General features: G+C 40.7%; 1 protein-coding gene across 1 annotated transcript in view; it reads right to left on the bottom strand.

Moving 5' to 3' along the window:
• The window catches only part of RYR2 (ryanodine receptor 2), a 646,972-nt gene that overhangs the window by 292,973 nt on the left and 328,377 nt on the right, over positions 1-25,622 (bottom strand). The window contains exons 18-23 of the mRNA XM_089777369.1: positions 17,980-18,098; positions 17,635-17,768; positions 16,168-16,409; positions 6,498-6,690; positions 4,036-4,252; positions 1,535-1,639 (exon numbers count right to left, since the gene is read on the bottom strand). Of these exons, the coding sequence (XP_089633495.1) occupies positions 1,535-1,639; positions 4,036-4,252; positions 6,498-6,690; positions 16,168-16,409; positions 17,635-17,768; positions 17,980-18,098 (1,010 nt within the window). The remainder of the gene's footprint in view (positions 1-1,534; positions 1,640-4,035; positions 4,253-6,497; positions 6,691-16,167; positions 16,410-17,634; positions 17,769-17,979; positions 18,099-25,622) is intronic.

Genomic DNA, 25,622 nt, shown 5'->3' with positions numbered 1-25,622 from the left:
GAACTGGAAACAATACTCCACTTGAAACCTATTCAGAGTGGAATAACTACATTTTTGTCTTACTTACAGTACTCCTATTAATGCACCCCAGAGTGATGTTTTTTTCTTTTTTTGCAACAATGTCACACTTTTGACTCATATTTAGCTTGTGATCCACACGTACAGCACTCCCTATTCACAGTGCTCCTTCCTAGTAGTCATTTTCCATTTTGTATGTGTGCAACTGATTGTACTTGACATTTGTACTTATTGAATTTCATCCTTTTTTTTTAGATCATTTCTCCAGGTTGTCCAAATCATTTTGAATTCTAATCCTATTTATCCTCCAAAGCACTTACAACCCCTTCCAGCATAGTATCATGTACAAATTTTATAAAAGCATATTGTCCATGCCATTATATAAATCACTGAAGATATTTAACAGAACAGGACCCAGAACTGATTCCTGCGAGACCCCACTCAATATGCCCTTCCAGCTTGACTGTTAACCACCGATAACTACTTGCTGGGGACGATTTTCCCACCAGCTATGCATCCACCTTATAGTAGATCCATCTAAGCTGTATTTCCCTTCTGTGTTTATGCATTTTACTGTTTAGGTGCATCTAGACTGGCAAGATTTTGCGCAAAAGCATCCATGCCAATCTAGACGCGCTTTTGCGGAAATACTTTTAACAGAAAAACTTTTTCGTTAAAAATATTTCCGCAAAATCATGCCATTCTAGACACAGCCTTTACATATTTCCCTAGTTTAACGATGCGTACAAAAAGCATACAACTCACATAAGGGATTGAGGGACAGCTGGAGATTTCATGGCAAGTCCCCTTCCTTGAGGACCCACAGCATTTTTTTCCCCATCAACAGTCAGACTGGGGCTCTAGCAGGTGTGTGCTGGTCATGAGAGGCAGGACAAACTGAGGAGCATATGTTCTATATGACCCATTTCCTTGGCAAAGCAGTAAGTTTCCTACAAGTCCACTCAAGAGTTAATGCTGGTTTTTACTTCATTGACTCCATGACCATGATTTCTACATCTCTGGAGGAGGGAAGGTAGTGCACAACTAGATGGCGGAGACAATGACAGCGTGCCCTGAGATGCCCTGAGATACCCTTAAGGCTGCTTTTCATTGCTTGGCATGACACAACAATGCCTCCCAAACATTTTTTGGCAGCCAAGACAGACATGGTACTCCAGTAGAACCCCTCTCCTCTGTCTCCTTCTTCTTCCCCAATTGAAAGGTGAAAATGAAGAGCCAGCTCCACCATTCCAACATCAGGTTGAGAATCCACACACCATCAATTAGACTGACTTTAATACTCACCACAGTCTTAATGGATACCAGGATTTGGACCAAAACCTTAGCCTTTTGGCTATATAAATACTGTCGGTTTCCAACTACTGGAACATATCCCATATTAATTATCAGTGAAATCCAACGGAATCACAGTGGTGTCACCATACAGTGCAATCAGAAGTATACAGTTTTGCTATGTACAGAAAGTAATTAACAGGAATTTTTAAAAAGTACTTACTGGGCCATACTGCCAGCCAAGTTCAATTTTATTCATAACCCAGAGTTCATGGATGTTCTCTGCTAATTTTTCTCTAATTCTTTCCAGGTGAGGAGGCAATACAATCTAAACACAAGAAACAGAGGCTATTACAAACATTGTATTACTATGCAATCCAGTTACTATACTCTCATATTCAACATCGTCATCATAAATAGCCAGAATAAATTAGAAATCTCTCTCAGAATAAGAAATAATCAGTAAGGTCACACACAATTTAAGTGCCTTGATGAGAAGTACTGTATATGTACAACACATTTTCACTCTCTTCCATAACTTACACACTATTTATCTGTGGGCTTATAATAGGGCACGCAAGATACGGCCCATGAGCCACCCCACAAGGACCCTCAGGTACAGAGCAGCCCCACACCACGTTCAGCGTCTGGCTGCACCATTTGGCTGTCTGTTCTGTGCTTTGCATACTGCCCTCACCACCCAGCAAAATCTCTCAATTCCCACTGTTCGGTTTCCGCACAATAGCAGCTGAGAGATTTTGCTGGAGGATGGGTCAATGCGCGAAGCCTTCCACCTACCACCCATCGTGCTCAAAGCAGAGAGCCACAAGGAGCAGCCAGCTATTATGTGCAGCCTGAGGATACAGCAGGCAGGGAGCCTGCCTCAGGGTACTGTAGGGCTGCTGGCCAGGGGCTGCCTAGGTAAATACTTCCTAGTCAGAGCCTGCCTCTGGAACTCCCCTACCTTTTCTCCACCCAGCAGCCTACCCCAGACCACAACCCCCTCCTACTTAGGTCATCACTCAAAACCCCTGCACTCCTCTCTCCCAGGTCACAACTCCCTCCCAGACCTGGCACCTTTTCCTACACCCTTCTCCCAAGCCAGAATACTCTCCTGCAACCCAATCCTCTGTCTGAGGTCACAACCCTCTCCTTCACTCAAATTCCTTCTCAGATCCCCCACACTCTCCTACACTCCAGTCCCCTATTCCAAGCTCCCTTCTGCACCCATCCTCCATTCCAGATCTCACACTCGCACCACAGAAAAGTGCGACCCTTAACTATTTATCAAAATCTAGGAGCGGCCACCCATCAAAAATGATTACCCTCCCCTGCCTTATAAGAATCTAAATAAATGTATAGGTAAGTTGTGCTCATAAGATATATCCCACATTACCCACCAGTTTCAAATGGGTACTGAATCTAGAGAAAGCAACTACAAAATCAATATGCTATGTAATCATTGGTACTATTTCTCATTAAGCTGTTCTTTTTCCATATAAATCTGCAAAAAGAAGCTATTTTTTGTAGACTGAATGTTCAGAATATCTTTTATTACTGTAGAAGCAGTAGTAGTCTGAGGATTGGGATTTAGAAGAGAACACTGACCCCTAATTATAAACACTACCAACGTGAATATTGTTAATTATTTCAGAGCTGATAATTTTAGTATTACATGACAGGACTCACAAGGCAGAAGAAACATTTATTAAAAATACAATTCTCTAGCAAGCTGTCTCAGAATCATTACTTTATAAAAGGGCATTATCATGTACATTACAGAGATGGACATATGCTGTCTGTTTTACTGGAGGATTTGTTCTTTCTTCATCAATCATTTTATGTCTAGAAGGGAATATTTAGGGCTTGATCCCATATACATCAAAGCCAATGGCAATATTCATATTCCTTTCCAAGGGAGCAGGATCTCAGGCAGGTCATTTTCCAGTTTTAAGTTGGATAGTCCTGTTTTGGGAAAAGTTTGTCCCTGCCCGGTGGATGTGGAGAATGCCATGTAGGAGTGCTCAATCCCCACTGGTGCGACCTCACATGCCTGGTGTATGTGATGTCATACTAATGGGGGTGGGCCCACATCATTCCAGATGTAGTATTAGCCAGTATTCTGGGGATGCATCAGCGGCAAATGTAAGAGTCAATGCTTTTATCTGTTGCCACAGGAGATGCATACATTAGCCTTCATTTGTCAATTTTTCTGTTGTTCCATGGTAAGTATAGATATGCAATAAAATAAAATAAATTTGCATTATTCTTTTGCATCTTTTTCTCTCCATAATGAGCCAAATTCTGCTCTCAGTCACGTGGCAACCCCAGTAAATAAAATGAAATGAGGCGTCCTAGTGCATCTTAACATGAGCACTAGCTTTCACCTTTAAAATACTTGATCAATAAAAAGTTCAATGAGAAAACAGTTACATCATTTCCACAGTTATCACTACACAAAGGGCCCTCTGTTTTACTTTAGTTTCACTCCAAGGATAAAACAACATATTCTAAAGCTCACAAATGTGAAACAAATGAAATTTCTAATAAGCAGCAGTAAGTTCTTATTGTGCTTGTATGTTCCACTATTCTCAGGGGTTAGCAATAAAATATACCAAATCAACCCAATATGTTTGGGACAAATTGCAAGCTCACTCATGAAGCTAATCTGAGCCTGCAATGTCTATGACTAAGAAAAAAAACACGCTCATTTGATTCACTTACCTGGCTAGTATCCACTGGTACTGGTGTGAAGGCTGCTTGAGATAAAGAGATGGTTGGACCTAATAGGTCTCTTGCACAGTGGTGATCTTGTTTGTATTCTCGGCTATGTTCCACTTTTAGCTTCTCTTTTGGCAGAACAGCTTCAAAGCAGGGTGCATACCCAAGTGGAGGCAGGAATTTAAACTCTCCATGGCGGCCTCCAAGCAGGAAACGTACTCTATGAACAGCAACAGCAATATATGCAATTATAATGTCTCCAGTACAAACCACTGGTTAGTCTTTTGCTTTCAACAGTAATCTAAGACCATCAATGCTGCAACTTCACCATATTAAACACTTGCCTCTCAGGTAATTAGCACTGGAGGTTGTGGTGAGGAAGAAAGAATAGATGTGTAACCAGAAGAGATTTAACAAAAAACAGGACTATGTAGCACTTTAAAGACTAACAAGATGGTTTAATAGGTGATGAGCTTTCGTGGGCCAGACCCACTTCCTCAGATCAAATAGTGGACGAAAATTGTCACAACCATATATACAAATTAAAATTAATTGTATCCTTTGGTATATATGGTTGTGACAATTTTTGTCCACTATTTGATCTGAGGAAGTGGGTCTGGCCCACGAAAGCTCATCACCTATTAAACCATCTTGTTAGTCTTTAAAGTGCTACACAGTCCTGTTTTTTGTTTCAGCTACACCAGACTAACACGGCTACATTTCTATCACTATTCTACATTCAGAAGAGATTTAGCCACTCCATAAGATAATCGCCACCTTTTATTCAACAGTTTTAGAGAGATGGAGGATAATGGAGAAAAAAGTAAGAAAATACTAACTTGCTAAAGATGCCTACGAGGAAGTAACCTTCATAACACCAAAGTTTAGCTATAGCCCTGGAGACAAGAGATTGCCAGAGATAAACCCAGGCCCAGAACTTTTCCCTCTGAAATCCCTGAAGTTTGGAAGATTTGAAAAATGAGACCCAAAATCTCAATGGAAAATCATCCAATACTCTCACCAATAGCATATGCAACCTTCAAGACAACACAGAAAATTCATTTTATGTTCAACATTACAAGTTTTCCATGTTTTGCAGTTATACAATCATGCCTTTCACTTTTGTTACTACAAGGCCCTTAGTACAGAGATGAGCATGAAGTATCTGTTACAAAACTCAGTGATTCATCTTGGTGAAGTGTGATTTGGAAGATCTGGAAAAAAAAGTCAATTAATCACCACTGTAATTACAATAGCTTCAGTAGAGTTACACAACAAGGTTCTTAAAGATCCTCATGCCTATAGAATCTGAACACATTCAGGAAGTCCATTGAGTGATTTGAATGAAATCACTCCCATATTGTTCCTTCTTTCTCTTTCTCCTTCTCCTTGAGGAGAAATATATGTTACATATACATTGTATTATTATATTATTTTATTATTAGGTGTTTATATTTGCAAAAGTAATGTTGAAGAAGTGCACTTTGCATCAGGAATGAAAGGTCTGACTGGGAATAGCGATGCCTGTAGAAGTTTGTTCCACAGTCTTGGAGCAGCTATGAGCAAAGCTCCAGGCCTGCATAGAAGAGCTTTAGCCATGTAGTGTATGGTTCCATATTAGATGGACAGCAGTTCTGCTGACAGTAATCCGGGCAATATTTTTCAGTATCATGAGCACAAACCACCGAGCACCCTTTAAGAAGAGGAGCAAGACCCTGATTCCGAGTTGCTGTTCTGTTGTAAAGCTTCACAGCAAGCCGAGGTTTAATGTCTTTGCAGTCGTCTGTGTTGCTGAAAAGACAAGCTCCTGCAATCTGTGCTAGTGATGTTCCCTAAGGGCCCACAGCTTCATATGCAGGAAGATAGCATTGCGTAGGACAGCTAGGCAGAGAGAAGAGTATGTGTAATTGAGGCCAGAATATAGATGCTCTAGAATATTTTACCAGTAGGCAATGCTATCCATGCTTAGCATTAGAAAGAAATCCAAGAATGCAGCTAAATGGCAGACAGAACTGACCAATTGTGTTTTCCTATCTTCAGCTAACAGAGACTACACTGCCACCAGTGCATTATGGAAAGCCCATTATTTTACATGGCAGAAATCAGAAGAAAAAAAACCATAGAATTAATGTTGATGTTTTTGTTTTAAGTTTGGCTGAAAGTCTGGCCTAGCGGGGAATGCTAGCATTTCATGCTGTATTGGCAGCTAAGAAAAGAGACAGTTTTTAAAATCCTAAGTGGGGTATATTAATGAGATACCTGAACATGTTTGCATGCTGACAAACACCAGGTGCACTATCCCTTCAGGATTCCCTTCAGCTCTTACCTCGATCCACTTTAATGCAGCAGGCCATGTGCCAAGAAGGCAGATGTCAGAAAGGGAAATGAGGTGGGGGAAGGCAGAAGGGGAATAACTGGATGTGTTCATTGAAAATAGCAGAGGAAAAACAACAATGGATGCTTACTTTATTCCTGCCGAGAAACTGACTACGGGAAAGAAGAGGCCATCAATGTTGAAATTCTCAAACATCCCTTGAACGGGCTGACCATTTATCCGGAATGAGATGCTTGGAGCACTCAGATCCAAACAGCAGCTAATGACATCGTCTGTTCTTAAGAGATGAGGATTGGGTGAATTCACTGTCCGTGCAATACAGCCTGCGGGAAAAAAGAAAATACATTTAGAACAACTTTAAAGAGTCACACAGAAAAGATTTCACTCAAACCTGAAATTTTTACTTAAGAACCGGTAAAAGGATGGAGTGCATGTGACTGGATTCGCTGACATCAATACTAGATTATCAAATAATTAAGATTAAATTAACTCAATGGCATCTGCAAAACCATAAATTGTAATTATTGCAACATTACACCTTTATACAATGCCTACAATAGCAGGCCTGAATTGTACTTGGACTCTCTCATGATTAGTCAATCACCAAGCTCAGTATTTCAGACTTTCAGTGCTTGTTGCCAAGCAATTTGGCAATAAAAATCCTTCATATCCAAATATCACAAGCATCCAAATATCACAATCCCAACAATAGGCGCTTGCATCAAAAACTCCTTCCATTTATACTTTATGTAAATATTATTTAATGTATATATCGAACAAACCCAACCCCAGAACATTCATAGAAAATCCAGCTAAAAATGCATGTCACACACTTGCATTAGAAATGTACATTATTTTGACTTTTGTTCCAATTGCCAAATTCTATACAAAATACTTCAGTCCTAAAAACAAATATTAGATCAATGAGACCATGATATTGTGTGAAATAAAATATATCAAAATACTAATCTACAGTATGGCCTATCATCCAAGATGAACACAAATGTGCTATCTGTAAAGTATTTTGAAGATGTTAAATCAGGGTGTATCATTATTAAGAGCCAGATTGTGGTACCCTTGTTTACTTTATGGAGTATTGTACTACTTAGCATGAATCAAAGCTCTAAAACAGATTAATAAAGATTAGTAAATACTTTTTCACCACAGATATGTCTATTACTTTATTCTGTCTTCAATTAACCCTAGAATATATTATTCTCTTCCCCCCACACCATTTAAAGAATACATCTTGTATTTACATATAAAAATTACCTACAAACTTGGATAAATGCCACACTTCTGGCATTTAGTTTATCTATACTGTAAGGCACAGAAAGAGATAGACAAGTGAAAAACCTCTGGAAATTGATTCTAATATAGACTGTACATACCAGCTACTTTTGGGAGTGGTGTAGGCTTGGGGTAGGAGTAAGCCTGCCTTGGCTCTGCTGCTCCATTCCTGGGGCAGCTGTCTGGCCACTCCCAGGACGGGACGTGAACCCACAATCCTGCCCTCCTCAGGCAAGTGCCCTATGCCCCTCAAGAACCCACCTACAGAGGAGCCCTTATCCTGTTTTCCTAATGCAGGAGCCAGCTCCATCCACTTTTAAGGAGGGGTGAAGGTGGGAATGGCTTGCTGATTTTAAAAAACAATGCTTTATTGTGTGATGTGGGAGAGATGGAAACTGCTGCAAAAGAGGTCAGCAAACTTCTACTTTTGTTAGCAGGAATTTTTTATGCAAGTTATTTCTAAGGATGTAAAATTCTGTTTAATTGGTAACTGATTAAAAAGTGTGTGCGCAACTGGGCTGCCTGCTCTCAGTTGGCAGGGCTCTGGGAACAAATCTTAACAAATGCATGCAATTACAAGAGCAGAAAAGCTGGTCATCAAATAGCCCATTACAAAGTAGCGGGCGCACAGGGTCACAGGAAACCTGTCAGCTAGCGTCCTCAAGTGCTGCAGCTGGTTACAGAGGCACACGCAATTCTGACAATTGTGCAATGGCACTGAAAAACATAATACGCGTGTGCAACTTCAGGTGGTCAGTCACCATTAATGTGTTGTGATTTTGTTCCAGATGCTGGCAGACCAGTCTTGGAGGTAGCGCTATGGATTAGTGAGCACAAAATTGTTCTGGTTTTTTTTTTTTTTTTACCAGCTCCCTCTCATTTTCCATCCAAGTTACTCCAGCAAATTATTGCTGGGACCTTCCAATATCTCGTGGGGAGGAGAAGGCTCCCATAAGCTCTTCCTCTTTTCCTATCCAGGTCCTTTCAGCAAATCCCTTGCCAGGCGTTTAAAATTCATCCCACTTATAGGTAAGGTGGGCTATAATATTGGGGGAGAGGGGTTGGCTCTCTGCCATATCAATTATAAGAGTCCCCAATTGACCCCTTTAACACCCATCTCTTTTTACATCCTTTTCCAAGCTATTTGACTGGTTATCGAATGTCCTTTCTATGGTGTACCTGCATTGGGCATCCACCACAAGGAGGTGCCAGCCATTAGTTTGGCTGTCTTCCCCCACCAAACCCAGTACGGTTCCCAAATATTTGTTACTCCCCCTTTTCCCATTAGCTAACACAAATGGGCTCTAAAGGTTTACAGGGAACCCCATCCTCTCTGGATGATTTGATGCCCCAGGATGCCCAAATGGCTGAACCTTTTTATGACTGCAAGGTATTTGGCCACCAATAAAGCCAGACGATCTCAAATTAGAGTTTAGGCACAGTTTTGTAAACTGTGAGGGTGATTAAGCACAAACAAACTACCAAAGGAAATGGTGGATTCTTCATCTCTTCATGTCATGAAATCAATACCGGACATCTTTCTGGGAGATATGCTTTAGACCAAACATAATGCAATTTACTGGGCTCAATAACATGGTAACAGTGAGACTTAATAGCCTGTGATGTACAGATTAGACAAGATGATCCTCCTCCTCTAGTCTTAAATTCTTCATTTATGAATTCTCCTTCTTTGCAATATTAGAGTTACTCTAAAACTGAAGAAACTAAATTAAATTAGATTTTGCACAAGAAGATTTAATAGGAAGATTTATTGTTATATGGTAACAATATAATAATTGTTATATGGTAATATTTCATTCTAAGAAAGTGATTTTGGTTTATTATTATTTTAGAGCCTTTTTAGGACATAGATTATCAAACGAAAGTATTATTTGTTTTTTCTACTTTGGGCAACTTGGAATCACTCCAGATCTGCCAAGAATTTGTTTTAGCTACCACAGAAAATGTTAATGAAATTTCAGAGGTATGGAACCTGTTCGATATTTGAGATTTTGAAAACCTATCTGAACTGATGGAATCAATGCACAAATATTAGCTACATCAGGGTGAGCTGATTGTTTGTGTCAATACTGCATACTAGCACTAGGAAGAAAGCAGAACTTTAAATAGTCTTGACCTATTTTGTTATGGTTCTCATCTATTGCTACCAAAGAGGAACTGTCTAAGTAGACAGAGGCAAGAAAAGAAACTTTTTATTTCAAGACAAAGTGCTCTGTCTTCTTCCCTATGAGCAATTTTCCTTTAAACATAAAGCCCATTGTGGTTGGTTTATTGTGCTCTCATCTTTATAAACAGCCCTCAGCTGACCAATGCAGTTAAATAAATGAGAGTAGTCATAACATCCCCAATATATGTATGTATATTATTGTGCCCAGAGAACACTTATATATTATTAGGCAAAGTGGTTGCTACTTTTACTCTAAGCTATCTCATAAAACAGTCTGGAAGCCTCATTCCTATCTTCATAAAGACAGTGAGTGTGGTGCCAGTGCAGTAATCCAAGTAAAGCACTGAGAGACTGATATAATGTAAGTCTCAGATTCAGACCTACATTTATTTTACCACTAGATTCCTGTATCTGCCTATGTCAGGGTGTCTCTGATCTGCACTGACACACCATGGATCTCAAACTTTATAGGCAATTGCCAGTGCTCAAATCCTCCTAGCGAGCCAGTGCGCACCTTCCTCTGCAAGACTCCAAGGGAGCAGGGGTTGCTGTGTCCCCACTCCGTGCATCTCCCAGCCCTTCCTGCTGGCCCAGTGCACTCCCTCCTGCATGCCTCCCGGCCGGGTCCCTACCACCACCACCACCACCAGCAGTGCAGCAGGGCTAGAGTGACTTCCTACTGCTAGCTTCATGTTGCTGCCAGCACCTTCCTGGTGCCTGGCAGAGGTGTATGCAGAGCATCTCGCCTATATGTATAAACTGTGAAACTATTAATTCATTTTGTGAAATGGTCAAGATACCTGTGATGCCAACTCTCCTGATTTTATCACAAGTCTCCTGATAATTCTGAAAAGCCCCAACCACATTATTAGAATTAAATGAAGCCGTATCTAGTAACTTCACTACTTGATATCTCATGCACCACTATCAACACTGATCACTGTGACTTAGTATATTATGTTTGTTTGCTGGTGCATGGTATTACAAAAGAGTCCAAGCCTCTTATTTCTTCCTTTTCTCAGTTTGGTTGGTTTTTTTTTTTTTTAAGAAAACTTTAGGTTTCCTGGTTTGTGGAGAAAAGCTAGAAAACATGCCCTGAGTTCAGCAAAAGAGCTCAAAACACCAGATATCAAATAAAAAGACCCCCGTGTGTATTTTTATCTGTGATTTCAAAAAGCCATTCTCTTTTCTGGAAGTGGGGGACGGCTGATTCATGAGTTTTGAACACTTGGGGTTGGCAATACAGTACATCCAAATTGGCAGTGTCTCCAGCTGTGTCCAGGAGCCCAGAGAGAGACCAGGAGCCTACAAATGAAACTCTCCTGCCCCTGACACTCTCATGTCCTCATGCTGGGATGCCCCCCACTGCTAATATCTATGCTATCACACTGGAATCCCACCTCCCTCTACCCCACTAACATCTATGCCCTCGTGCTGGGATCCCCCACCCTCATCTGGGTAACCAAAAGCAAAACCCACCAGTCCTGCCCCACTGGCTGCAGAAGCATGTCAGCTTGGGTGGCTGCTGGGCCAGCTGAGTTCGCAATGTGGTTTGTAGTGCAGCAAAAACAGCCAATAGCTTCCCAGACCAAGCGGCTCCCTCTGCAGCCAGGACTACATTGGCGCTTGGGCCCTGGGTGCTATTGGGAGGCTTGTGTGAGGGTGAATCCCTGTATGCCACCCACTGCTCCTGCCTCTGGCCAGCAACTGAATCAGCCTGATTAAATGACTTATTCTAAATATTTTGTGGGCCAGACTGGGGACATGCTCAGGCCATAGATGATGCCTGGGACAGGAGTTTGAGACTCTTGGGTTAAGCTATCTTTGTTAGCAAAAGAGGCCATACTCCTTCCGCTCTGCTGAGCATGCTCCAGTTGGGGCCTGGGTAAAAAGGTCTGAGAACAGTATATTCTGGGCTAACCATCAGAGGAGGTGGTGCACCACAAGCTCCAGCAAGTGGACTACATGGAGGCCAGCTAAACAAGACCAGATCTAGGCATCCAGAGAGGGGTTGGCGCAGAGTGTGCAAAGACTGCCAGACAATGAACACCATAGTTTTTGTAGGCTCAAATAGGAAGAGAGCCAGGGGACTTTAGAGGAGGAACAGGTTAGAATTGGCTAAAGACTTGGCATGTTGAAGGTGGCTCCCCACTAAGCTGGTGGCAGGTGAATCTGCCACGGATAGGACCCTGGGTCAGAACACAGTGGAGAGGGAGGGTCCAGGTTCCCCTATCCTGGCTGCCACCTACCTTGGGATGGTTACTCAACTGTTGGGGGGTCATTATAGTGACTTTGGCCATTAGGACGTACTACCCCTACCGCCAAGGATTGTTACCATCTCCTCCCCCCTTTCCCATGTGCTGCTGCCTCAGTATCAGAGGCAGCAGAGTGGGGGAAGGGGTAGGTGGCTCTGTGAGAGCCTGTAACACATGGGGAGCTGGCTTAAAAGTCAGCTTCCTGCGAACACCGGTTCCCACCTGCTCTCCCACTCTGTACTGCTGCCTCTGATACTGAGGCAGCAGTATAAAGGGGAGTGTTTGTGTGTAACTATGAAGGTTAACCAATGAGCCCAGGCCCATTAATTAAACATTTAAATGTGTATACTATCATATCCATAGTTGTGATTGAGACAATTTTAAGCTCTAAATAACAACAGGCCAGTTGCGACATTGGTTGTGCAGTTTAGATTCCCAGGCCATCTTTGGCTGATCTCTGAGTAATCATTTCCAATAGAGACTCTAAAGATCTAGATAAAAAAATGCACGTTTAATCAGTGTATTCCATGCCTTTCCATTTCCCTGGAGTCCTGCTGTCTGATGTGTTTTGAAGATTCTACTCCCCAATCTTGTGTGAGGTTCAAACTCCAACCCTTTTCCCAGGTATGTGGAGACAAAGCGGTTTGAGGGGGAATCTACTATTAGAGCATGCAGTGAAGACTTGGTTAGTTCATTACCAACATCATGGCTCTAATCATGATATTTGTTATAGTATGAGATTACTTGAGACTGGTCATTTTAATTTTTCTCAGAGCAATGATAAAACATGAATGACTCTGAACTGAATCTTCTTTTTACTCAAGAATAAATGCAATTAATCCTGGTAATCTCAGCAAATATTGATGTTTTATAAATCAAATATGATCACTTGTTATCTTCCTTTCCTCAAAAGTGGCACAAATCACAGGATCAGCTGCAGGTCATTCTCCATGTATTAAATACTGTAGTAACAATCATAATAATACATCATAGGTAAATGTTATATGTCAGTTGGAAGAAGAATATCTCCTCTGGCATTTCTTCACTGACCTTTCCAGGATCAGCACTAAGAAGCAACAGCCTAATATGTTGCTAGTCATTTGAGTGGAATTTATCATGGACCCAAAAAATCCCATACTATATATTACCCCTTCTGGGATAACAACAATTCAAGGAGATTATGACATATTTCACTCTGGAAGTGCAACAGCAACCTTAGATGAAAATGCAATTACTGGGAGAGGAACAGAGTACAAGAGGACTCTTGAGATTGAAAACTGCTCCCTCCCTCTCTGTTCACTTGATATTCAAGTAGTATCTGGCTCTGGAAATATTCTCCTCCCTACAACACCTCTTGCCCATTACAGAGCTCCTTTGCTACCGCTCTCTGGGATATTTCATTAGGATTCATTTGAAATCGAGCTTGCCGAGTCTCAGAGCTCATGCTCCAGACCAATTCCAATATCTATTTTTAGCCCTGCAGCACAAGCCTGATTCAACTGCTCTAGGCTCTAAGACTCACTCCCAGGGTGGTGTGCAGGGCATTATGTAGACATCCCCTTAGAGTTCAATGAGTTCAATTAACACTCAAGTGCATATCCTATCAATTCAACCACTTAAAAAAATCAGCTAAGGCCACTAACATCCAAACCAACCTCAATTTACATGCATTACCAATGAGAAGATGCAAATGCTCTCTCACACACCTCAATATCACAAAAAAATTCCTTTCACTTTCAATCTCCAATGACCAATAAGGCTCTAATCTAAATGCCAGTTAATTTGAGAATTAAAAACTTGTAGCTCTATTGCGAAGAAAGCACCTTTTCCATCTAGCAAGCCTTCTTTGTTTCACCAGTCTAAGTCACTGGGACAAAAGCTTCCACTGGAAAAATTATCCAGTCTGCATGAGACTCAGAAGGAAGGCATGCATGGGATAAAGAGTTATTAAACAAAAGTTTAGGAGATGGACATGATGAGCACAGATAAGGAAAAAAGAGAGACAATGTCAGAGAATAGAAATATATGAATACTGTGCTACGTACAGACCTTCTTTGCATAAGCAAGAAAACTTTGACAAATATGAAGAACTTATTTCACTCTGTGATACTCGATATCACTGCAGTGGCCTAAATCAGAGATAGAATAAGGCTTTTGCAGAAGAAAAAAAGAAAACTGACTAATTCCAATTTCATATCTGCTAGCACAGGATACTTCTTTTCTGTAAGGATAAAAATTATTATTTCAGATTCTGTTTTAGGCCAATGATGCTTTTGGATTTCCAGTCCAAATACACAAGTCATTCATGAGACATTAAGTCAATCTAAATTTCTGCAGCCAAGGTACTTATTGCACTACTGTTTTCTTCCTTCATTCCTATCTAGGAATATTATATTTATTATATAGGTTGGACCACTCTGGTCTGGTACCCTGGGGACCTGACCTGTCCCAGATGAGGGATTTTGCCAGACCAGAGAAGGTCATTTCTGGCCCCCATTCCCGCCATGAGCCTCACTGCCAGCCTTCCAGACAGCTTCTCCCTGCCACCGGCCCCTCAGCACAGGGTTCCCAGCCCAACCGTGGCAACCCTGCCACCACAATCACAGCCTCGTGTGGCAGCCCCCCTGCTGGAGTTTAGCTGTGCTGCTGGGCAGCAGCCCCTCTTGCGCTTCAGCCTCGTTGGGCAGCCCCACTGCCTCCCAACCTCACCTGGAAGCTCCGCCGGGCAGCAGCAGGGTTGCCGGAATCTTTGCCGTGCTGCTCGGCAGCCCCACTCCTGGGTTCCTGGCTCCACTGCCAGACAGCCCTGTGGTCAGGCTCCTGGCTCTATGGGGCAGCCCCACTGCCTCCCAAGTCCTGTCACGCAGCTGAGCTACTTTTCAGCAGCGGGGAAGCGGGGCTCCTAGTTGTGCTGCTGGGTAGTCCCGCTGCCGGGTTCCCAGCCCCATCACTGGGAAACCCCACTGCCTCCCGGTCTCGCTGGGCAGTTTTGCTGCCAGGAGGCAGCCCTGCTGCTGGACTCCAACCCACTGGGCAGTCTCACTGCCTCCCCACACCTCAGCCCTGCATTGTTGCCACCAGCCTTGCTGCTGGGCTCCCAGTGTTGCTGCCACAGAGCAGCCCTGCTACTGGGCTCCAGCCCTGATGCAAGGCTCCCAACCACCAACCCTCCATGGAACTCTCTGGTCCTAGAACATCTCTGGTCCTTCCGGACCAGGGATGTTGCTGGACCAGAGTGTCCCAGTTAAGAGAAGTTCGACTTATATAAAGTTAACACATTCCCACACATCACATGCATACTTAATATCCACTGTCTACATTTCTCACAACCTATCCCGTAATTGCATCAACAGGAACAGTATATACATTTTTCAGTACATTTAGGCTGAGATTTTTTAAAAGCTCCCTAAGGATTGTGTCCATATCCTCTGGGTGGTTTTGAAAACCAAATCACCAATGCATTCCCATCTATCTGAACAGAAACACAGAAGTACTTTTAAAATGTGATACAAAGAAGTTTCCTTACTACATATTCAGACAAACTCAATATGCATCACATGGAGAATGGATAGACCAGTCTGCTTACGTAAGTCCCTGTTGTCTGGCATTAAGTATTTCTAAAATTTTGAACCAAAATCAGTATCTCAAAGAAATTAAAAAAAAAACCTATGACCTAAATCTCTCATGTTGGTCTTATAATATCAAACAGGAATTAGAAAGCCAGTCTACCACTGTGGGAATGCTTGTCAGACTTCATTTTCTGCACCTTTGAAGTTTTAAAGCAAAGCTGTAGAGTGCCTTGTTTTTTTAAAAAAAGCTTTAGGTGGAAATAAATTATGCTTCCATCTATAAATCACATTGTTTTGAATAAAACTGTCTTTTATATGGCAATAGTCAACTTTAAAAAAAAACATAATGGGACTCTCGTTCTGCATTTTGCCCAAAATGGAATGTCTGCCTACAATTCATATACATACATGATTTATTTTGATACAGCCGAGTGACAGAAACATACTGGAACTGGCTGTGCCACATCTCTTTAATTAATTAAATTAAAAATGCTTTACCTGACCACAGATGAAGACCATCGAATCCATAAGAGTACAGGTCATCGCCAACACCATTTCCACCCCATTCTTCACCTCCCCCAGGATAGGGTGAATAGCCCTCTGTTGAAGCCCAGCCCACTCGAAAATGAGTTGCTTCTGCTGTCACAAACGGCTCCACATAGTCCACCATAAGTTCATAGTACCATTTTCTGTACTGGGCAGAGCCTTCGCTGATCCCAAGGAAGATATTGGGTCTCATGCTTAAAACAAAGGGGGGGGGGAAATGGATTTCCATAAAAACAGATCAGAAGAACACATTCCAGCATTTATACTTCTTTTTCTCAGTTTATGTTTGCAACTTATTGAATACATGTCTCATTTCATTAAAAGTGAAGACAAAAATTAAAAGTTCTTCACAATTTCTGTAGAAAAGCTTCCCATAGAGTTCAATCAAATATTAAGTTTCAACAATTAGACCAGCACTATTGATAAAATATTTGTAATAATACTTTGCACTTTAAGTACAATTTTACTAAATCACATTGCACATCCCCAAGTTTCATACATAATAATAGCCTCTTCCCTTAACCATCAGGAAAAGTGTAGTGAGTAGATGCTATAAAATCATCTCATAGTGCAGGACAGTGACTTTATTATACTTATAAAACACACTACACAACACTTTATGTGAAGTCTCATAACTAAAGCTACAATAAATTTGTAAAATAAGTGTTTATTAATTTATTCACCATTTTGTAAAATCCAGTAATTCACAAGAGTGTACCAGTCTTTAAGGCAAATTAGCAATACAGATGACAAACATGAGGTACAGAAGTACATGCATAGATTTTAAGGCCAAAAGGGACGTTTGTGATCATCTAGTCTGACTTCCTGTAGAACACAGTCTATAGAACTTCTCCCAATAATTTTGGCACCAAGTCAATTAACTTCAGTTCAAGCTATAACCTTTTTTCTAAAGGAAGGATTCCAATCTTAATTTTAAAAGACTTAAAAATCCCCCATGCTGTCATCATTCACATTTTATATTTACATTTTTCCTTCCACTCAATGGTTAAGTGACATACTTACTAGGACACAGTAATTCAGAGGTAACAGATGTATTCAGGACCCAAGAATCTTCAACTGAAAGGCCAAATTCTCTCCTGCAACAGTATGCACTCAGGGCAAGAATGGTGGTGCATCAAGGAGCCATTTAGAGCTCTCTGATTCTCAAGCTACTGCAGTACTGCCCCATGATTAAGTTTAAGGCTATAGTCCTTGTTCTGATTCTTATGGACATCATTTATCAAAACCAGTTAATGCATACTCCAGTTAATGCATTGCCCTTAGAAAAATGCATAGAAGTGATTCCTGTGGTGGAATTAAATAGATTTTCTCTTAATGACTACAGATATTGTCTTAGCACAAGAACTCAGATTCCTTTTTCTTTGATGATCTACATTTATACAGATAATTTTATTTTACCTGCTCACATGGTTGACAAGGCGTGTCTGTAGGAGGAGATCTCTTCCTGGTAGGAGATTGTCACATATTAGGTGTTGATTAGACCGCACAGCTACTCCATGGCATACACAGAGAGAGCACAAGACATCTAAAACCTGTAAAATAAATTAAATTCTTTTGGCTGTAATTTTCTTTTTGTATTAAAACATTAAACACCAGCACAGAAAGGAACTGTATTGATACCCCCAACCCTTTCAAAGGACACCTATTTTACAGATTAAATCATTTGGAATTTCACTTTTACAGGTAACAACATGCTTTTCTTATTCACTACAGTTCTTCTATTCTTACGAGTATCTCACCCACCTTATGGTTTCTTCCATGTTTGTCCAAAAGACAGATAATCGATTTAATATGTCCTTCCTTAATAATATTTAGAGCTTCTGGACTTTCAACCAGCACACAGTGCAAAACCTCCAGAATTCCTGAAAAAGTAAATAATAATAATAAAGAGGATGTACTGATCATACAATATCATTACCTGAATGCCCGTGCTATTGCCTAGGCAACATGTGTTAAGGTATGTGAAGCAAAAGTGACTGCTGAATGAACATATTGGGCAATAAATATAAAAAATATATCTTTGTAAAACATAAGCATTGACAAATTGTAATTCATCAACTTTAGTTTTCAAACAGCTAATTCAAACATACCAACCTCCATTCTAGTTGTTTGGACCTAGCTGCACCATTTGTCGGATTCCCCACACTGTGGCTGCTCTGGGCATCTCCTGTCTGAGGCTCTTGCTTGGAAGTAGGATTGGGTCAGTCTGTGAGTGCTTACCCTGCTTTGCTCCACCCTCTCTGAACTAGAGATCCAGGGTCAGGAGTCAGGAAACAGGCTTGTTATGCTCTGCCCATCTAGTGCTCCAGCTGTGGAGCCTACTCAGGGATTTGTCCTGCTCCTCCTGTCCAGCACTCTTGCCAGAGAGCAGAATTGGGCACGAGGCTTGCAAGCCCCTGACCCCTCCTCTCCAGCTGGAGAGCCCCCCACTCTAAATCAGGGCCCACTCAAGTTTCCCATTCTGCCTGCACCACCTAGACAGACTGTAGGGAAATGATGGCCATCTTGTTTGCTTCAGGCCCACTGACAATAACTGTATGTTCATGCAACCAATAAAATTGCTACCTGCCAGTTAGCTGTTGAGTAAGGATGATAATTGATTTAGATACCGCCACTATCTTGGCATGGCAGAGATATATACTTTATACCTGTGTGGTGTATAGCTACAGTAAACTATAAAGCCAAAATAACTGTTTTTTTTTTTAATGTATGATGACATACTGTGAAACCGCATGATGATTCAACCTTTTATTTTGAACAAAAAAAGCTCTCACCCACGCATGTAGCAGTTCCCTCATTTACTCAAACATTTTAGGCTTCAGAGTGACTCAGAGTGACATCCCAGTAATTTTACACATGAACATAACTGCATTGAATTTTCCCTGCCACAGAGAAAGTTTTAAAATTGTTGCTTTGAACAATATACAATGAGCAAATAAAATACATATCGTTATGGACAAGTTTAGCAGAACAAGTGGATTTAGAGGAACGGTTAACTGGATATATATTTGGTAACTACTGTTCACAAGCTAAAATATCAGAGAAATCCTGGTCCCACTGAAAGTAAAATCCCACCAACTTCAAAAGGACCAAGATTTCACGCTATGTATATTCTACATACATAACACACAGACACAGTATATAACACGCATGCACTATTCATGTATATTTCCTCCAGGATAATATTATCTGAAACATGTGACTAAAATTGCTTTCACACTAACAATGGGCCAAAGCTGGAACTTTCAGTTCTGCTCTATGCAGCAGTTGGGGCAGATTTAAGATTCCTAGCAGAGACCCAGTGTATGTCACTGTTCTGGAGGCAATATTCTCTCAGCTAGGAGCAGGGCAGGACATACAGTAGCATTTCATACTCTCTGTGTATATCACAGTTAAGCAGGGACTGAAAGCTGCTCTTGTTTAAGGAGCAAACAAATAGAGTCAGCATGAAATTGAGACACACAAAGAAGAAAGAACCACTAAATCACCTGTAGCCTCCCAATTAAATGTAATTGCCATCTCAATAAAGCAGCAGTCTTTGCCATTAAGCATAATTAGACTTAAATTGGTTCCCTACGATGGCACATTAAGACAGGATCCCATGTGTACTGTGTCCAGGCACCACTGCTTCAGGGGACCTCCAAATTTGGCAGCCACAACCATCAGGCATGCAGTTAATTGCTACTGTTGCTGCCACCAGAAGAAAAGGAGGAGTTGGAAAGGAGGCCTGAGAAGCAGTCTTGAGCTAGGAGTTACACAAAGTCAAGGGTCAGTCCTGTCATGTCATGTATCTTGGGACCGTCTGTCTCTCCCCATCGCTTGTCTCCAAGAATGCATACACTCACAGAGATGCATGCTCCATGCCATGCTCATGTTTTCCCTCTAAGGGTGTGTCTAGACTACAGAGTTTTGTCGACAAAAGTGGACTTTTGTTGACAAAACTATACCTGCATCTACACTACCGCTGAGTTCTGTCAACATAACGTCAATGTTGGTAAACCTCATTTTACAAGGCATAACGCCTTTTGTCGACACAGTTCTCTCAACAGAAGGTGTTATTGCATGTAGGGTTGTGTCTAGACTACAGGGTTTTGTCGACAAAGCAGCTTGCTTTGTCGACAGAACTGAATGTGTCTAGACGCTCTTTGTCGACAGAAGTTTTGTTGACAGATACTGTCGACAAAACTTCTGTTGACAAAAGCCTATAGTCTAGACGTACCCTAAGAGGGCAGTGGAAACTCCATCGCAACCATCCCCTCTCTTTTATGGAAGGAAACAGACAGTACTACTCTGCAAGACCCAGCGGCTTAGAGACATCAGGTCACTCCATGTACTAACAGGAATAAAGGGAAGAATGAAGGGGACATGCCTGCCACTACTCCTCCCAGTAGCTAAAAGAGAAAAAAATCAGTCTCAGTCTTCTCAGCAGCTTTAGGAAGAAGAAAAGCAGAAACTACCTCACCCCCATAAATCAGAACTCCTAATCCCACACTTCAGTGGCCAGATAGCCAGCTATCAATTACAGGCTGGAGAACATCTCTCACAAAACACCTGTCTTTGATGGGCCACACAACCTTGGGACCCAGCTAACCATTTACTAAACCAGATAAACCCCCTTTCCTTCATTCACTCTCTCAGCACTCATCAGACACCTCTCATACAATAGACAGGAAAGAGAAACATTCTTGTGTCAGCCCTGAATATAGGTGACAGAACCTCTGCAACACACAAACCCTTCCTTGGGAGATGCACTCAAGATCCCTCAATACCAGATACAAGCTAGAAGGCTACATGCAAGCTAAGAGCTTGATCCTGCATACTCTACTTCCAGGAGTAATGCGGGGTATACATGTGAATAGACTAATTGATTAAATAGTACAACTCCCTTGTGTGAATAACAGTTGTAAGAACATTGTATCATTATATGCAATGGTAGGGGCTTTTAACTCATATGGTTAATACTCTTAATTCTGGCTTTCATGTAGTTAATACTCTTAACTCTGGCTTTCGATTCTTAAATATCTATGCTTCTCTCAATTAATTGACCTTCTGTGCAAACTGCTGTACAATCATTTCTGTTAGTATATACAAAATTACATTGCAGAAGCATAGTTCTTAGGATGTATCAGGAAAGAGCCAATTGACATTCTTTACCATTGATGCTTCTGATGCACCTGAGTCCATTGGGCAGCAAAACCCTTCCTTTCCCCAACCACAAGATAATAAATGACTTATTGCATTTCCTGTTATCACCACCTAGTAAAGAGCACACTAGCACCAACCAGGATTTGCTGTTATCTTCTGAGACCATCTTAAATTGTGTCTCTATTTCAAAAAAAGATTCTGTAAAACTGGCTCATGGGAGCCAATGATGAATATCCGAATACTTCCTATAGTTGAGGTGCAAGCAAAAATATGTAGTTTTGAATTTTTGTCCTGCAATTTCAAAGTGGGATCTGCTCTTCAAGCTAGGTTCCTTCCTTCTTGTGCATTACCATCAACGACAAAAATACGGCATGGTGAATGGTACCCTGAGTGACACTTACACATCCTCACCATTTTCAGTGGATTGCAGTGCTGTTGATCAGGTCTATAACTAGAACTCAATAAGTAATGTTGAAGGAAACACTGAACTGTATTCAATAGTAAAACCCATGTTTGAATACAATATTTTAAGGGCTTCTTGCCTCAAAGTGCACACAGTTCAGTGACTAATTACATTGTCAACTGATGGGTTAACATATGCAGTGTTGCAGCCATGTTGGTTCCAAGGTAAGAGAGAGAAATGTGGGTGAAGCAATATCTTAAATTGGAGCAATTTCTGTTGGTGAGAGAGAAACTTTGATAAGCTGTTACCGCACCCACCTTACCTCTCTAACGATCACATGATGTTATTTTTGCAGGAATAAGGCCTCACTGAGTATGCAGGTTGGAAGATATGCAGTGAACATAGAAAGGGTACACAGAGAGGAAGACATGGGCCTGATTGGATCTGTAGCCTAATCTGGGTCAAACGCTTTTTGAAATTTTCCACAGTCTAGGCCCAATTTGGCCAAAGGAATATTCATACCAGTTGAGAACAGATTGGGTTTCTCAGTGGGCAGGATGGACAGCATGCAATGAATGAAGCAGAGGACTATTACTAAAGAGTAAGGATAAAAATAAACATTCTTCAACTCCCTCATACACTACGCTTTACCTGATGTGCACACAGAAGGCCTGAAACAAGTTCTACTGAAGTCTATTTTTTTCCCACTAACTTCAATGGCCTAGGATCAGACTCTCACTAAAAAGAAATTACAATATGTGAACATAAGATTGAAGATGAGAGCATGGGGGAGCAGTAGGACAGTTCTCAGCATGTAAAATCTAGAACAAGTTTCTGTCAAAACTCCAAAAGCTAACTAGCATTTGCCAGAGGAGTATAGAAAACATGCTTCTGTGACTTTATGAACATATTTTTATTATTGAGTTCCAATGTACTCATAACAGAAACACAATTTTAACATAGAAAAGAAATATTTTTGAAGTGACAAAAGATTTACTCTGATTTATTGATGTGAATTTTGTTGCTATTATGAACAGAACACTCAGATGGGGAGAAAAAGAGGGAAAAAAGCAATCCAACCCTCCAATAAGGATGGAGAGAGCAAAACAAATTGAGTACACCATGCTGACATCTATTAATGAGAAATATAAACACTTTGTCGGATGATTTCAAGAACAACAGAATATAGCCTGTCATGCTATAAGCTGTTTACGGGGACTCAAAATACTCCAAACTATCTAACAAACTAAGAACAAAAAATGGCATAAATATCTAAAGAAAACAAATCATTATAGGATTTATGTAATGGCACATCATGCAAATTAATCACTGTTTCTGAAAGTAAAACAAAAAGAAGAAAACATGAACTACAGCAGGCATGGAAAGAATTAGACGTAATTAGTAATTATTTCATGTTGCCTTAAAATAAACACATCTGCATTAACAAATTTCTCAGTGTATGAAACAAATAATGGAATAATAATATAAGTACAACTTTTCAGAATTTATTCTGATAAAGAAATTCAAAAAATGTTTTTCTAGATTCAAACGCCATTTGCCTATCCTCACTGAGCCAGGGCTACCGTGTCTGTAGCAACCAATGGAACAATGACCAGTTTCAACTCATTTGCTATTGAAAGCTCAGACTTGTTCTAATCCTCCAACAAAATGTGAGCTCAGAATTGTCACTGGGAATTTTCATTAACTTCATCAAGAACGGGAAAAAATCTATACCACCACTGAAGAGGCAGCCAAGCGCACTGAATAGAGGAGAGCAAATCTTGGACACAGGCGCAACCAGTTCGTCACAGAATGGAGTTGTCGTCATTGCACTAGAACTGGGGCTTTGTGGTCCAAACTTATGCGCTGATCATTAGAGCCCTGGAACGAACAAGTCCCGAGAGAATGTGGAGTTGGTCAATGATACTCTTGGCTGATGTGGCAATTCCTGGTTTTGGACGCCATCAGGTGGCCAAGGGACCCCTACACAGAACATATCACCAGACATGGTCAATACCAGTAGGGATGATCAGGAGTATCAATTAAAAGGCACATCCAGGAAATAAATTCAAATACTTCCCCTGCTGGATTGTATTTTTCAATGGACAGCCTACCCTAAACTCTGATTTACTGAGGGACAATCTCCAGTCATTGACATATTTTCTTTCTACTGCCACCTCACTACAAAACTTTCCATGAGTGATGTGTCTGACCCTTAAGCAAAACTTTTATTTGTAGACAAGCCAAGTATGACATCCAGATGAACAGATCCTCTTTTTTTCCCTCAACCTGTGTACTATGTACATTTTTTTTAACATTAGCTTCAATAAAAATTTTAAGCCCAGAAATGTCAATGGACAGGAGTCAGTACATTAAAAAAAATCAGACTTAACTGAGACACATTTCACTGCCTCACTATAGCCTACATTTAACAGAATGAACAGTACACAGATCATTTTCATTTCAGTATAGGTATGAGTATAACTGGGGCAATCATATTTTTTTAAGTTCCAGGCTTGTGTGATCAAATCCACAGTCTTGTTCTAACATAATATTTAGGATTTATTTCACCAGTTTTGGGGTTGTTTTTAACTGAGAGGAAAAAGCTTATGTTGAAGCAGTAAATGATGAGGAATGAGTAAGTGTTATCTCCTAGACTTCATTTCCAAATCAACCAACCACTGATTTATATATAACACCTGAACACTGAGCCCTACGTATCAAACATGGAGAGAAAACCCTGCAGACGTAGAAGCTGCCCCAGGAGCCATTTCCTCTCAGAGACAAATGCCCTTTGTTCCTGTATAACACATTTATATGTGCAACTTTATCACACATTGACTGAAATATTCCCATATGTTTATAGTAAAACAACTGGGACTGTCCTTCGTTCATTATAGCTGCCCAATGTTTTTGACTGCTATGAATTCGTCTAATAGAAACAATGGAAACACACAAAATGTCACACCAACTCCTCCAACTAACACAGATCAAAAACCAGGACATGTTACTTCTTATACATGGTCTTTTGAGCCACAAAAGAAACAGTGGGATGTGGTTGGTGATGTTGGCAGGATATTCTATCTTATTGGGACAACATGGAGACAAGAGGCCTGAAGGCTAGCAGATCATTTTAGTCAGGTGAAGCAATCTCTAGGGTATGAAATTTGAGACATCTAGGATAAAAATAATCATTTTTCATGTGTGTGTTTTTAAAATGACTTCTTCCTTATTTACTCAATAATGAATCTCTGCTATTCCACTGCAATCATCAGATGAAAACATAACAAATTTTCCATCATTTTCAATGTTCACTTTATGTTTTTATTCAATATGCTACTGTTTCTTTAAATTTTTAGAAGGATGTTAGTGAATATCAGCTGGAGTTTATTGTAAAATGAGACAATACACTTGCCTTAAGTTATGCACTGAAGAGACAGACTATTTCCACTCGTTTCTTCTGTGATGTCTCAGTGTGAAAGTGATCCAATCCCAAACACCTGCTTACTTGCACAAATACTCATCTTTTAATTTTGCTCTACTAAAGACTTTGAGCCCAGATCAAAAATAGGGAATAATATAATTTCCTTGTTCTGACATGGTATTTTCCTAGCGCTGGTTTAATTTTTAATCTATTTTGTAACCTAGATTTTTTTTACATGTGGGTCTGATTTTTATAAACTGTTTCCAGTTCTACATCTCTTATTCAAGATTCTGAAAAAAAGCCTTAGAAATATTAATGAATTTGGCCTGACTACACTCACAGATGACACCTAAATAAGTATTACAACAGGGAAACTTAAGCATGTGGCAGTTCACTGACTTCCCCATCACACAA

This window comes from Pelodiscus sinensis, chromosome 3 (genome assembly GCF_052426305.1).
Source record: "Pelodiscus sinensis isolate ZL-2025 chromosome 3, ASM5242630v1, whole genome shotgun sequence".
In the NCBI taxonomy this organism is placed as follows: domain Eukaryota; kingdom Metazoa; phylum Chordata; order Testudines; family Trionychidae; genus Pelodiscus; species Pelodiscus sinensis.
This window is presented reverse-complemented; position numbering and strand designations above follow the sequence as displayed.